Here is a 12541-nt window from a genome sequence, read left to right on the forward strand (position 1 = left end):
GTGGGGGGGCTGGGAAGAAACGCACACAGCACGGCACACGAGGGGGCGGGGGGCTAGTCCAGCAGTTCCTTGATGCACCAGCAGCATAGCAGGACATAGGCACACTCCCGCAGGACGTCCAGCAGCCAGTAGCTGAGATTCAGCCCCACGGGGCCCTTGGGGACGGGCCCCGGCCGCACCATGCCTTGAACCGCCCGTCGCAGGGGATAAGGGGCCAGCTGCGCCAGGGGGTAGCGGGCCAGGGACCGGGGCTGCCAGGCCAAGCGTCTGCCCAGGAGATGCATCGTGCGGGGATGAGCTGCCTCTGGGCCCTGCAGCGGGCAGGGGAGAGCCGCGTGACCCAGCCCAGCCCCTTGTGCAAAGGCTGGAAGCTGCTGGATTCTTTGCAGCTGAAAGGGCTGCATGAATACGGCCCCGGGCAAGGTGGGGGAGGGGCTGCTGCCTGCGCTAGGCCTGGGCTCGTTCCCACCCCCAGGGGGCCTGGCCTCCAACCGGACTGAACCTGATGGAAAAGGGGGGCAGCCTCCCTAGGAGACCTCCCCTTGGACAGGGCATGGGGCCCCAGCCCCTGGTGCCCAGGTGGCACCAGTGAGATGCCAGGCCTGGAGTCCCATGCCCGGCGCTGCCCCAGGGAGAGTGCGGATGGGGAAACATGGTGCCAGGAGCAGACGTTGCCAGTGACCAAGCAGGACTGGTGGGGCTCTAGCTGTGGTCGGCCTTGGCGGGGGGGCTCCCTGCCAATGGTTCCAGGGAGGGGTCAGATTCCCTGCAAATCCAATCTCCCAGAATCCTCTGCCCTCCTCAGGCCAGACTGCCATGTACCCACTGACCCACACCTTGGGGGTGATGCTCTGAACCCACAGGGAGCCGGCGCTGGCAGGAGAGGCAGGAGAGGCAGGAGGCTGAGGTCAGCGGGTTTATTCATAGGGCCCCCGGGCCCTCCCTCCGCATGCCCCAGTCAGCAGTGCCCAGCCGGCGGGGGGCACACGGCTGGCATGGGGTGCATCCATGGCATAGGGAGGCAGCGCCCGTGGCAGAGGAGTTGGTAGAGCCGGGGGTGGGTGTCCCGACGACAGTGCCCGGGGGAGCAGCCCGCGCTCAGTCCAGTTCACCACCGAGTGGGGGGTTCTTGTGGCCGGGGCCCGCCTGGCAGGATCTCACTGGCGCGAGGTGCGCTCCTCCTCCTCGTTCTCCAGCAGGTAGGCCGGCCGGTAGCTCTCCTGGCCCAGGGCGTTGGTGTAGCGCAGTGCCGGGTTCTTCTGTGTGTTACTCATGCTCCCCAGGGAGGTGTAGCTGCAACAGGGGGAGGGCGGCTGTGAGCAGGGTGGGGACACAATGGGTCCTAGATGCCAGGCACTGCCCAGTGCCTCCTTCTGTGCGAGAAAGCTCCTGCACCATCCTGGATGGGGCGAGTCTGGCCATGCGTCTGGCCCCGTGCATCACGCCGCCCCATCCTGCCACCCCCTCAGCTCCCTTCCCACACTGCTCAGCCCTCACTCTGCCCCTCCAGAGCCTGGGCAGCACCCAATTGGCACTGACCTCCAGCTGCCCACCCCCAGCGCCATGGAGCCCAGCCCAGCTGGTCCTGCTGGACGAAGGCGCGGGGAGCAGTGGCGGGGTTGGGGGAGGGGAGGCACAGCGCCCCCCAAGCCAGGCTCTTACCCCTTGTCATACAGAATGCAGTAGGGGACGAAGAGCGTGCGCAGGAAGTGCCAGATGTCCCGGTACGTCCAGTCCTGCAGGCAGAACAGAGAAGTCACTACAGCAGCCGTGCAGAGCCATCGGCACTTGACTCCTGGCTCCCTCCCCCCGTTTGAGGCCGGCTGGCTGTGAGCCCAGTGGGCACGGGGTGGGGAGAGGGCTGTGTGGGGCTCAGCCAGTCCCTGCTCCATGCCACTGGCATCCCTTCCCCAAAGGCATCAGGACTGTCACTCTCCCCACAATGCCTTCCCTCTCGGACACACCGACCATCCCCTCAGCATGGCCAGCTGGGGGGTGGAGGGAAGGGTGAAACAACAGGGCACTGCAAAGCGGATCAGGGACCCGTGGGGCGTGGACCCGGGTGCACAGGAGGGCGGAGAGCCGTGGGGTGCGGACCCAGGCGCACAGGAGGGTGGAGAGCCGTGGGGTGTGGACCCAGGTGCACAGCAGCTTTAACCCCTAGCCCAGTTTTCTTGGGGCTCGTCCGGAGAACTAGCTTGGGACTGGATCACTGCTGGGAAGGGCCTGAGACAACCCACAGGCGTCAGAGTCTGAGCGGGAGCAGAGGCGGTTGCTGCCCAGGGGAGGCAGGATGGATGCTGTGGGGAGGGGAGAGGTGGGTAGGAGGAAGTGCCGGGCAGGAGAAGGGGACCAAGGTCTCATCCCTTACACCTGATTCCCAGCCCCCCTGCTCTAACCCCCTAGAGCCAACTGCCCTCCCAGAGCTCGGATAGAACCCAGGAGTCCTGGCTCCCTGCCCTGTGCTCAAACCGCACTTCTCTCCCTGACGAGTAGCGGCCCGAGCGCCATGACGCACCAGCAGGGGGTTCACCCGCATGTACTCAGGCCAGCCGGGGTCGGTCATACACATGGGCGTCAGAGTGCGGGAATAGGGATCGGTCCTCCTCGTCCCCATCAGCACGGCCTGCAGCTGGGGGTGCTGGGCCTTCAGGTCTGCTAGTGCCTGCTGGATGTGGCCCTGCACTGTGCAGAGGTGGAGGTTGTACCTAGCACGCAGAAAGAGCAGCAGGGGAAACAACATTCAAGGGTGGGAAAGCCCTGTGGGAATGTCAAGGCCCCCACCGCAATGAACTGGTTGGTTCATGAGAACGTATGAAAGGCCATACTGGGTCTGAGCAATGGGCCCTGTAGCCCAGTGTTCTGTCTTTTGACAGTGGCCGGTTCCTGATGCTTCACAGGGAATGAACAGAACAGGGCAAGTATCCAGTGATCCATCCCGTCATCCCGTCCCAGCTTCTGGCAGTCAGAGGTTTAGGGACACCCAGAGCATGGGGGATTCCCAACATCCTCTTCGCCTTTTTGACGGCCGCTGTGCACTGCGTAGATTCCTCAGAGGACAATGACTCCAAGATCTCTCTCGAGTGGTAACAGCTGATTTAGAGCCCATCATTGTACATGTGTAGTTGGGATGATGTTTTCCAACGTGCATTACTTTGCATTTATCAACATGGAATTTCATCTGCCATTTTGTTACCATGTCACCCCGTTGTGTGACATCCCTTTGTAACTCGTTTGACTTAATCTCCAGCAATTTAGTATCGTCTGCAAACTTGGTTACCTCACCGTTTACCCCTTTTTTCCAGATCATTTATGAATATGTTGACCGGCACTGGTCCGAGTACAGAGCCTTGGGGGACCCTGCTATTTACCTCTGTCCACTGTGAAAACTGACCATTTATTCCTACCCCTTGTTCCCTCTTTTAAGCAGTTACCAATCAGACCTTCGCTCCTATCCCCTGACTCTCTGCTTTGCTTAAGAGCCTTTGGCGAGGGACCTTGGGAAAGACTTTCTGAAAGTCCAGATTCATTATATCGACTGGATCCCCCTTCTCCACATGTTTTTTGACCTCTCAAAGAATTCAAATAGTGCTGAGGCATGATTCCCCTTCACAAAAGCCGTGTTGACTCTTCCCCAACCTGTCGAGTTCAGCTTTGGGTCTCATTCTGCTCTCTGCTGTTGTTTCAGCCAACTTGCCCGGTACTGAAGTTAGGCTCACCGGCCTGTAAGTGCCAGAGTTGCCCCTGAAGCCCATCCTGCCTGGGCTGTTCAACTGCAGGGAAGTGGGGAGCTACCTGGAAATACAGCCCCACCCTTACCTCTGGGTGGTGGCCTGAATGAACTGCTCCATCTCGGGGAAGGGGGACACGATGCGAATATAGAGCACCTGCAGCTTCTCCTCCCGCTGTGGGAATCGCCTGGAGAGAGAGACATCCGTCACCACGACACACCATCCCCAGCTGCCTGTCCTGGCCTGTGCAGGGCCACGCAGCGAGTCAGTGACAGAGCTGGGACCAGAACCCAGGAGTCTGGGGAATTATACCCCAGTCAGACCAACTTCTATCCCTGGACAGATCCTGGAACATGCTATTAAACGATCCAGTCGTGAGCACCCAGAGGAGATCAGGGCGATACGGAACAGCCAGCATGGGTTTGTCACAGTCATGCCAAGCCAGCTCAATTTCCCCCTCGGACAGGGTTACTGGCCCAGGGGATGCGGGAAGCAGGTCATGTGAGAGATCTTGAGCTGAGTGAGGCTTTTGACACAGTCCCACATGACCTTCTCACAAGCAAGCCAGGGTCTAGATGAAATGACTCTAAAGGTGGGTGCACAGCTGGCTCCAAGGCCGTCTGCAGACAGTAGTTAGCAGTGGCTCACTGTCAGAGGAGGAGGGCGTACCTAGCGGGGTCGGGCACAACTCCGTATTGTCACTGCTGACTGGGATAATGGAGTGGAGCACACGCTTACAAAATACGTGGATGGCACAAAGCTGGGAGGGGTTGCAAACACTTGGGAGGACGGGATTAGAGTTCAAAATGACCTTGACAAAATTGGAGAATGAATCTGAAATCAACACGATGAAATTAAGAAAAAGACGAGTGCAAAACATGACAGGCGGGAAGGGAAAACCAAAAGCACAGCTACAAACGGGGACTAATTGAAGGGCGGGGGGGGGTGTCGCACGGCTGGAAAGGGTCTGGGGCTTACAGTGGACCACAACCTGAATAGGAGTCAACAAATGATGCAGCTGCTAAAAAATCCACTATCTTTCTAGGGCATGTTCCTGGGGGTGTTGTGTGTAAGACACAGGAGGTAAGTGTGTCATGGAGCGTGGGGGAGTCCGGGGCCTGCATCCCTCTTTCTGGGATTCACTGTGACTCTCAGCCAGCCAGTAAAACGGGAAGGTTTATTGGACAATAGGAACACAGTCTAAAACAGAGCTTGTGGGTACAACCAGGACCCCTCAGCCAAGTCCTTCTGGGGGGCAGGGAGCTTAGACCCCAGCCCTGGGGTTCCCTGCGTTCCACCACCCAGCACCAAACTGAAACCAAAACCCCCCCAGCAGGCTCCCTCCTGCAGCCTTTGCCCAGGTTCCAGGGCAGAGGTGTTACCTCCCCCTCCCGGCTCAGGTTACAGGCTCTCAGGTCTCCCATCCCCAGTGAAACTCCCCTGCCACATTCCCAGGACAACACTCCCTCCTCCCTGCTGCGTCACAAAGTGTCACGCTCTGCTCGGCAGGGCTGAGGCCCCAGCTGGCCTGTGTCCAGTTCTGGGTACGGCCTTTAAGGAAGATGGGAACAAACTGGAGGGTCCACAGGAGAGCCACAAAACTGATCACAGGTTTAGAAAACCTGACCTGGGAGGAAAGGCTCAAAAACAGGGCACGTTCCGTCTTGAGAAAGACAACTGAGGGGGCCTGAGAACAGCCTGCAAATCCGCAGAGGCGGCTCTACAGATGGGGATCAATTGTGCTGCACCCCACTGGAGGCAGGACAAGCAGCGACGGGTGAATCTGCAGCGGGGGAGATTCAGGAAACTCTTTCTGACTCGAAGACAAGTGACACTCTGGAGAGGGAGGCAGTGGACTCTCTACCATGGCAGAAGTTTCAGAAAGTTGGACAAACCTCCATCAGGGATGGACTAGCTTGACTTGGCCCTGCCTCAGCGCAGGGGGCTGGACTTGATGACTTTGCGGGGTCCCTTCCTGCCCCACATTTCTATGACTCTCCCCAATAGCTGCCCTTCCCCTCCCCTCCCAGAGCGGGGAATAGAACCCAGGAGTCCTGACTCCCACCCCACTGCTCTAACCCCTAGACCTCACTTCCTCCTTTGAGTGCTATGCCCAGCCCGCTGGGGGTGACTCTGCTGCAGGCCGGACCCTGCTCTGCGAGCGGGGTAGGGGAAGCAGCGGGTACCTCTGCACGGCAGCGTGGAACAGGTGCAGCAGGGCCGTGCAGTCCTTGCCCCCGTTGAAACCCACGCAGATCTGGGCCAGGCTGAACCGATCCAAGGCCTCTTCGATGGTCCGGAGCGCTGCTGCCACCTTCTGGCCCAGGGCGGAACCTGCCACAGAGGAGAGGAGTCAGCGAGGACTCATGCGGTGGGATCTCGATGGGGGATTGGGCTCGGAGACTCCTGCCCCCCTTCCCCCTCCCCAGCTCCATCTGCTGCACGGAGTCAGCTCAGCAGCCAGCAAGGTAGGTCCCAGCCTCTCAAAGCCTGGGGCTGCCCCATCTCGGAGGTTGCTGGTTACACTCCTGGCCAGGGAGCTGCGAGTACTCCCCTGCTCCCCATCACCTTTAAGACCCACCACCTGTCCTCCAGCACTATGTGAAAAGGGACCCTCTCTCCACAGAGTCCCTGGAAGCCTGGCTTTGGGGGTGGGGGGTCTGAACAGGGTTAGCAAAACCATCCTTGAGATCCATGCCCATGTGCCCGTGCAACACAGCCATGCCGGGAGGAAGAGGCCGACCCCAAGGCCCACACGGCGCTGACAGGTGACCCTGCCCAGCTGTCGACTCTGGGGACATTTCACCAATGCAGCTCTGCTGGCACGAGCCCTCGCAGATGCATTTATACTGGCAGAACCGTGCCGGGGCAGGGAACTGGCACAATCGATGCCACCCAAAGCAGAGTTCTCCCAGTGCTGCTACGCCGGGAGGGCACGGCTGGTCTCGTTAGGCTGGCATTGACGAGGCCTGCCTGATCCCCAAAGACACGGAGGCTCCAGAGACCTTCTCCACCATCCTTAGCACCACATTACGGCTGTGCCTACAGGCCCCGCCCATCGTGCCAGGCGCTGCACGGACACAGAGAGAGACAGTCCCTGTCCAAAGAGCTCACAGGCCATACCGGACTCAGCCAGGGCATACACGTCCGTGGCTGCCCGTGCCACAGGCTCTGTCACCAGGGGCACGATCAGCGCAGGGGGCAGGTTCTGCATCAGGAAGCTGTAGGCTTCCTCCAGGTGCTGCTCGGACTCTGAGTCCAGGGTCAGCCTCACGCGGTAGTAGTTGTTGACCCAGTCAGGGTAGGAGCCCAGGTGTGCGTGGCGCCCGAAGCGGGCGTTGGCCTGGTTGAGCACGGGTGCCAGAAGCGTCTCGTCGGCGCTGACGTAGATCTCCCGGGAGTGGAAGCAGGTCTGCTCGTTGCGGAAGAGGTGGCCGAGCCCCTCCAGCGCCCGCTCCATCAGCGCCGGGATGCCTGGGAAGACGTAGACGTTGCGCACACTGACAAGGGGGTATTTCAAGGCATCGCCCGTCCTCTTGTTCATGCCGTAATTGAGCAGCGAGGACTCAGGGATGTGTGCCAGCTTCATCTCGGGGCAACACACGTCCGTCTTGCCAAAGAACCTGTGCACCAGGGTGACCAGCTCTGGGTGGGGGCAAACCTGCTCCCCGAAGGCTTTGGCCACCGCCTCAAAGGTCACATCATCGTGGGTGGGGCCTATGCCCCCTGATGTCAACACATAGGTGAACTTGGCCGCAAAGGAGGAGATCTCTGTGGCGATGGTATCGACGTCATCGGGTACCACAGAGATTCTGGCAACTTTCACCCCCAGCGACCGCAGCTTCTGGCACATGAAGAAGGAGTTTGTGTCTTGGGTGAATCCCTGTAGGCAAAACTTTTGTGAGATACCCCCCAGCCAGCAAAGGGGCGGTGCATCACAACTGGCCACATGCTGCAGAACTAGGAGATGCCTCTGAGAGTGGGGTTGGGAGTCAGGACTCCTGGGTTCCATCCCTGCCTCTGGGAGGGAGTGGAAGCTAGTGGTTAGAGCCGGGGGGACTGGGAGCCTGGACTCCTGGGTTTTGTCCCTGACTCTGGGAGGGAGTGGGGACTAGTGGTTAATGCCTGGGACTTTTCAGACCCTCAGGGGGAAGGTGCTGTCTTTGAACATTGTCCAGGCCGTGCACTTCGACCTCCCCACAATATGGATGTCCTAGCTAGGCCCCTGAATAAAACTCAACAGGGACTCTTGGGTGAGTTCCACTACCTTAGGGCCAAATGGGGGCCCCTCCATCCTGCCAAGTAGCCCCGGGTTGGCCGGCAGCGTGAGGCGCTACCAAGGTGAGCATGGGTGATGCAATCTGGCCAAGCGTGGGGGAAGACAAAGGTCACGGCCAGCCTCAGAAATCGTTGTCCCAGTCTCTGCCTACACGGAGCCTGCCCCCAAACGGTGTGACACAGGCGCAGAGGACGGCAGTACTGTACCTTCAGGATCTCATCTCCGATGATGATGATCCCGGCTGTCACGGCAGCATGGCCGTTCTGCGCAGGGAGGGTGCTGCTCTGTGCAGCCATGGCTTGGAAAGGCCTGCTCTCCCGTCCCACCCGCCCAATGCTCCTGCAGATCCTGAGGGCCCACTGCATGGACACCTCCAGTCAGGTCCCCCCAGCTCTAGAGATGACACCCAGGCATCTCCAGGACAGCGGCACCTGCAACCAAACATCAGAGCGCTCACAAGGATGCTAAGGCAGCATGAATGTGAATGCCTGAGAGAGCAGAGAAATGACCCAAAGGAGAGAGACTGGGTATGAGAGCTGGAAACAGGGTCAGACCATGAGTGGGGGCAGAGCTGGGAAAAGAACTCAGGAGTCCTGGCTCTCAGCCCCTAACCACTAAACCCCACTATCCTCCAAAAGCCAGGGAGAGAACCCAGGAGTCCGGGCTCCCAGCCCCACCCTGCTCTGACCCACCAGCCCCCAGTCCCCTCCCAGAGCCGGGGAGAGAACCCAGGAGTCCTGACCCCTCAGGCCCCCACTCCCCTCCCAGGGCCGGGGAGAGAACCCAGGAGTCCGGGCTCCCAGCTCCCCCTGCTCTGACCCACCAGCCCCCACTCCCCGCCCAGGGCCGGGGAGAGAACCCAGGAGTCCGGGCTTCCAGCCCCCCCTGCTCGGACCCACCAGGCCCCCACTCTCCTCCCAGTGCTGGGGAGAGAACCCAGGAGTCCTGACCCCCCAGGCTCCCACTCCCCTCCCTGAGCCGAGGAGAGAACCCCGCCTCCCCAGCCCACAGAGAGTGAAGCCCCGCCTCCGCCGAGCTCTCCCGGCCGCCTCAGCCCTCTCTCCTTTCATTGGACAGTCGGGATGCCAGTCAGTAGACAGGAAGACTGTAAATGCGCTGATTGGCCAGTCTTGACCTGAGCGAAAGAGACGTACGTCAGAGCCGGAAGACTCCTGCTCTTCTCAGGGCAAGGGCGGAACCATTGCAGCCTGCGGAGGGCTCCTCCCAGCAATGGCACTTCCTAGCAGCTGATTGGCCTGCATCTTCCCCGTGGGCGGGGCGCTGATGCACAGGGCGTGGCCACAGTCCGAGCGATGGCGGGGCACGGACCGGCGTGCCCTTGGGACCCTTCCCTGGGCGCCCCCTGGTGGGATCCTGGCACACTGCAGGGATTGGCTCGCTGCCCCCCCCCCCCACCCCACGAGGCCCTACCTAGGCACCCTTCCCTGGGACCTCCTGGTGCTGGGATCCGGGCTTGCTGCCTAGCTAGGGAGAGAACCCAGGAGTCCTGCCTACGCATGCACCCTTCCCAGCGAGTTTCATGGTACTGGGATTGTGGCATGCTGCGGAAGTTAGGCTTGCTACCCTTCCCTCCCTACACCGTGGGGCCCTGCCTATGGACACCAGACTGCAGCTGGCTCTGGCAGCCTGTTTCAGGGACAATTAGCTGTTGGCAATTAGAGCTAGGGGCATGGTTCCTGCCCATACCACTTTACACTAACTAGCTCCTTGCTTCACTGTTCAGTCATGCCGCACTGAAAAAAAGCTGCCAGTAAGGGGGCTAACAAGGATTCAGGGTATCAGAGGCCTGCAGCTACCCCCAGTCAAGTGCTTGACCGGTTTCTCTATGAGCTAAGCAGAGGAGCTATACATCAATAGCTGAGACAGACTCCAAAAAGGACATAGGTCATCTCCCCCCAAGGAAAACCAACTTTAGCATCTAGTTAGACAGTAGGATGTCTTCTAAACCAGTGGTTTTCAAACTTTTGTACTGGTGACCCCTTTCACATAGCAAGCCTCTGAGTGCAACCCCTCTTATAAATTAAGAACACTTGTTTATATATTTAACACCCTTATAAATGCTGGTGGCAAAGCAGGCTTTGGGGTGGAGGCTGACAGCTTGTGACCCCCTAAGGGGTCCCGACCTCCAGTCTGAGAACCCCTGTTCTAAACCTTGAATGCTAAAGACCTAACCATACTTAAACTCTCTACTATGATTATTGCCTTGATGGACAGAAGGTTAGCCTTGAAGCCCTAACATGAATTTTGCAGACAAAGGGCGGGGGTGGGTTTTAGAGAAACATTGGGTACTTAGCAGTGAGGTAATAAGCCTTTTAAAGAGTTAAATAGTCTCATCTCTTTTAGGAAAGATTTTCTGAGAGCAAATGAGATTAAGGCACATTACTAGAATCCTGCAAAGTTATTTCTCTCTACACATCTGTGGAGGATTAACACTTGAAACTAATGAAACAAAAACAAAGACATGTGTTAGCACCACCTGGTGGGGGTGGGGGAAGATATCCAGTGTTTAGACAACAAAAGGTGGCAGAGAGGATTGTTTCAGATGAATGAGAGGAAACCCATGTTTTTTTAAAAAAACTTCCTCTTTATTGAAGGACTTCAACCACAGATTTTGAACAGACTTTCTAGAACTTTAAAAATTATTCAAAAATACAGATTCAAAAATACATATCAAACAGTGTTAAAGCAGATGCCAAGGAAGTGGATACAGTGTCCACCTGGAATAAAGTCCAACATACCCCCTGGAGTAAAAGGTACAAGCAGCAACTATCACGTGCCAAACAATGTTAAAATATTTATGCTTCAACTGGTGAAGTTTAGATTTTGCAGTTAAAAATCTCTCTGCTCAAGTAGAACTCAGGAGAGCATTGACACACTCAGTAGGTAAGAATCATTGGGTTCTATACAACAGGATATTTCTTATGTAAAGGCCAGACTCTAGTTTTGAGTTAAGTCATTTTCTACCAGCCACTATTGTCATGATGATTGGATTTGCTTGAAGTTAATCGCCAGGAGTTTTAATGTATTGAGACATTTGTCAGACATTTTAAAACAGGAGACAAAACCTCCAAAGGTGCATGTATCTAAGAGAAGACAAAGAGGGAGGTTCTATACACAGGTCAAACGTAACAGGTTCATTTTTCTGGCTTCTTTGGCAGTGGCCGTCGGAACAGCAGTATGTGAGGCTCTGAGAGGAGATGGAGAGCAGAGCATTAGGACAATCTGCAGGTTAAAATGCACAAGCGTTCTGTTCACTTATTCCCTAGTTCCCAGTGTTTGGAAAGGGAATAAAACCATAGACCCGGAGCCCTGTAAATTGACACCGACAATCTAATCTAATTTGCCAGAAGCCCCTTTAGCCAGGTGTGTCATTATATAGTCACGTTATAGATTAGGTCTCCCCCAGGAGCGAGCCAACAGCCCCAGAGTTCAAATGTGCTCAAGCTTGCAAACTGAAAGGGATCCCAGTTGACTGATGACAACAGGAGTTTTCCCTCTTGAACATCCCATATTGCTACAAAGATCACTTCTACAATCCCCTGTCCCTCAGCACCTCACTTGGCATACTGAGCACTCAGCTTCGGTTCTGTCCCCAGGCCAGCTGGGGGACAACGCTACCGTAAACAGCGGCCCCGCTAGCATGCAGCGGGGTTTATCCTAGGAAGGAACTGCAATGGCAGGAGTCTCTAAATTCAGATTTTGAAGCGGGTGCGGTCTCTTTCTGCAAAGCTCATCACCATTAGTAACAGAAGGCTCGGCCGGCTGCAGGCTCTGAATGTCGCAGGCGATGGGGATGTTCCTGGCGGCTGGGGGCCAGGCTCCGCTCCCCGCACTTGCCCTTAACTCCTACCGAGGGCAGGAGGGAGACACGCGGGACGGCAGCACAAAACCTGCCCCGGAGCCGGTCCCCGATACGGTTCTGGCTTCCCGCCCACCCCCCAGCGCGCCGAAACCCAGCAAGCCGAGCGCCCCGCGGCCCCCCCGGCCCCCGGCCCGCTGACCTGGCTCGTGGACCATGTAGTGGACCCAGCCTTGGCTCTGCTGCACGCCCAGGTTCCGCCACTCGGACTCCGACATCAGGTGCGTCTTCGGGACCAGCCTGGCGAGGTCCTTCGGGAGCATCACGTGCCTGCGAGCGGGGGGGGCAGCGGGCGGTCAGGCGGGCGGTCCCGGGGGGCGGCCCCCCCAGCGGGGCTAGGCCCGAGCCCCTCCCCCCCCAGCGGGGCTAGGCCCGAGCCCGGCCTCGCGTCCCTCGGGCGGGGCCCCCCGGGCACGGGCCCGCGCGGCGCCGGGGGAGGGGGAGGGGGCGGGGCCCGCCCGGCGCCCCTCCCCCCGGCCGCGCGCCGGCCCCGCCCCCTCTCACCGGTACTCGAACTCCTCGTCGTCGTACTTGTCCGAGTAGTAGATCTGTTTGTGCGCCATGCTCCCGCGGTCCGCCCCCTTCCCGGCAGCCCCTGCGCGCTCCCGGGCCCTACGCGACGCCTGGGTCGCTCTCGCGCCGCCCTCCCCC

The 12541-nt window shown here is 58.6% G+C and overlaps 2 protein-coding genes across 2 annotated transcripts; both read right to left on the minus strand.

Moving 5' to 3' along the window:
* Nucleotides 1–903: 903 nt before the first annotated feature.
* Nucleotides 904–8677, minus strand: FLAD1 (flavin adenine dinucleotide synthetase 1). The gene is made up of 7 exons (XM_075122769.1): nucleotides 8217–8677; nucleotides 6855–7614; nucleotides 5918–6065; nucleotides 3820–3918; nucleotides 2519–2708; nucleotides 1663–1736; nucleotides 904–1293 (listed from the first exon to the last, which is right to left on the minus strand). The coding sequence occupies exons 1-7, from the start codon at nucleotides 8373–8375 to the stop codon at nucleotides 1158–1160; spliced, it is 1566 nt and encodes a 521-aa protein (XP_074978870.1). The 5' UTR covers nucleotides 8376–8677; the 3' UTR covers nucleotides 904–1157.
* A 1917-nt stretch (nucleotides 8678–10594) lies between these two features.
* CKS1B (CDC28 protein kinase regulatory subunit 1B) lies at nucleotides 10595–12541 on the minus strand. The gene is made up of 3 exons (XM_048828595.1): nucleotides 12395–12541; nucleotides 12033–12160; nucleotides 10595–11218 (listed from the first exon to the last, which is right to left on the minus strand). Exons 1-3 carry the CDS (start codon nucleotides 12451–12453, stop codon nucleotides 11166–11168), a joined length of 240 nt encoding a protein of 79 aa, XP_048684552.1. The 5' UTR covers nucleotides 12454–12541; the 3' UTR covers nucleotides 10595–11165.

The sequence above is a fragment of the Caretta caretta genome, chromosome 24 (assembly GCF_965140235.1).
Source record: "Caretta caretta isolate rCarCar2 chromosome 24, rCarCar1.hap1, whole genome shotgun sequence".
In the NCBI taxonomy this organism is placed as follows: Eukaryota; Metazoa; Chordata; order Testudines; family Cheloniidae; genus Caretta; species Caretta caretta.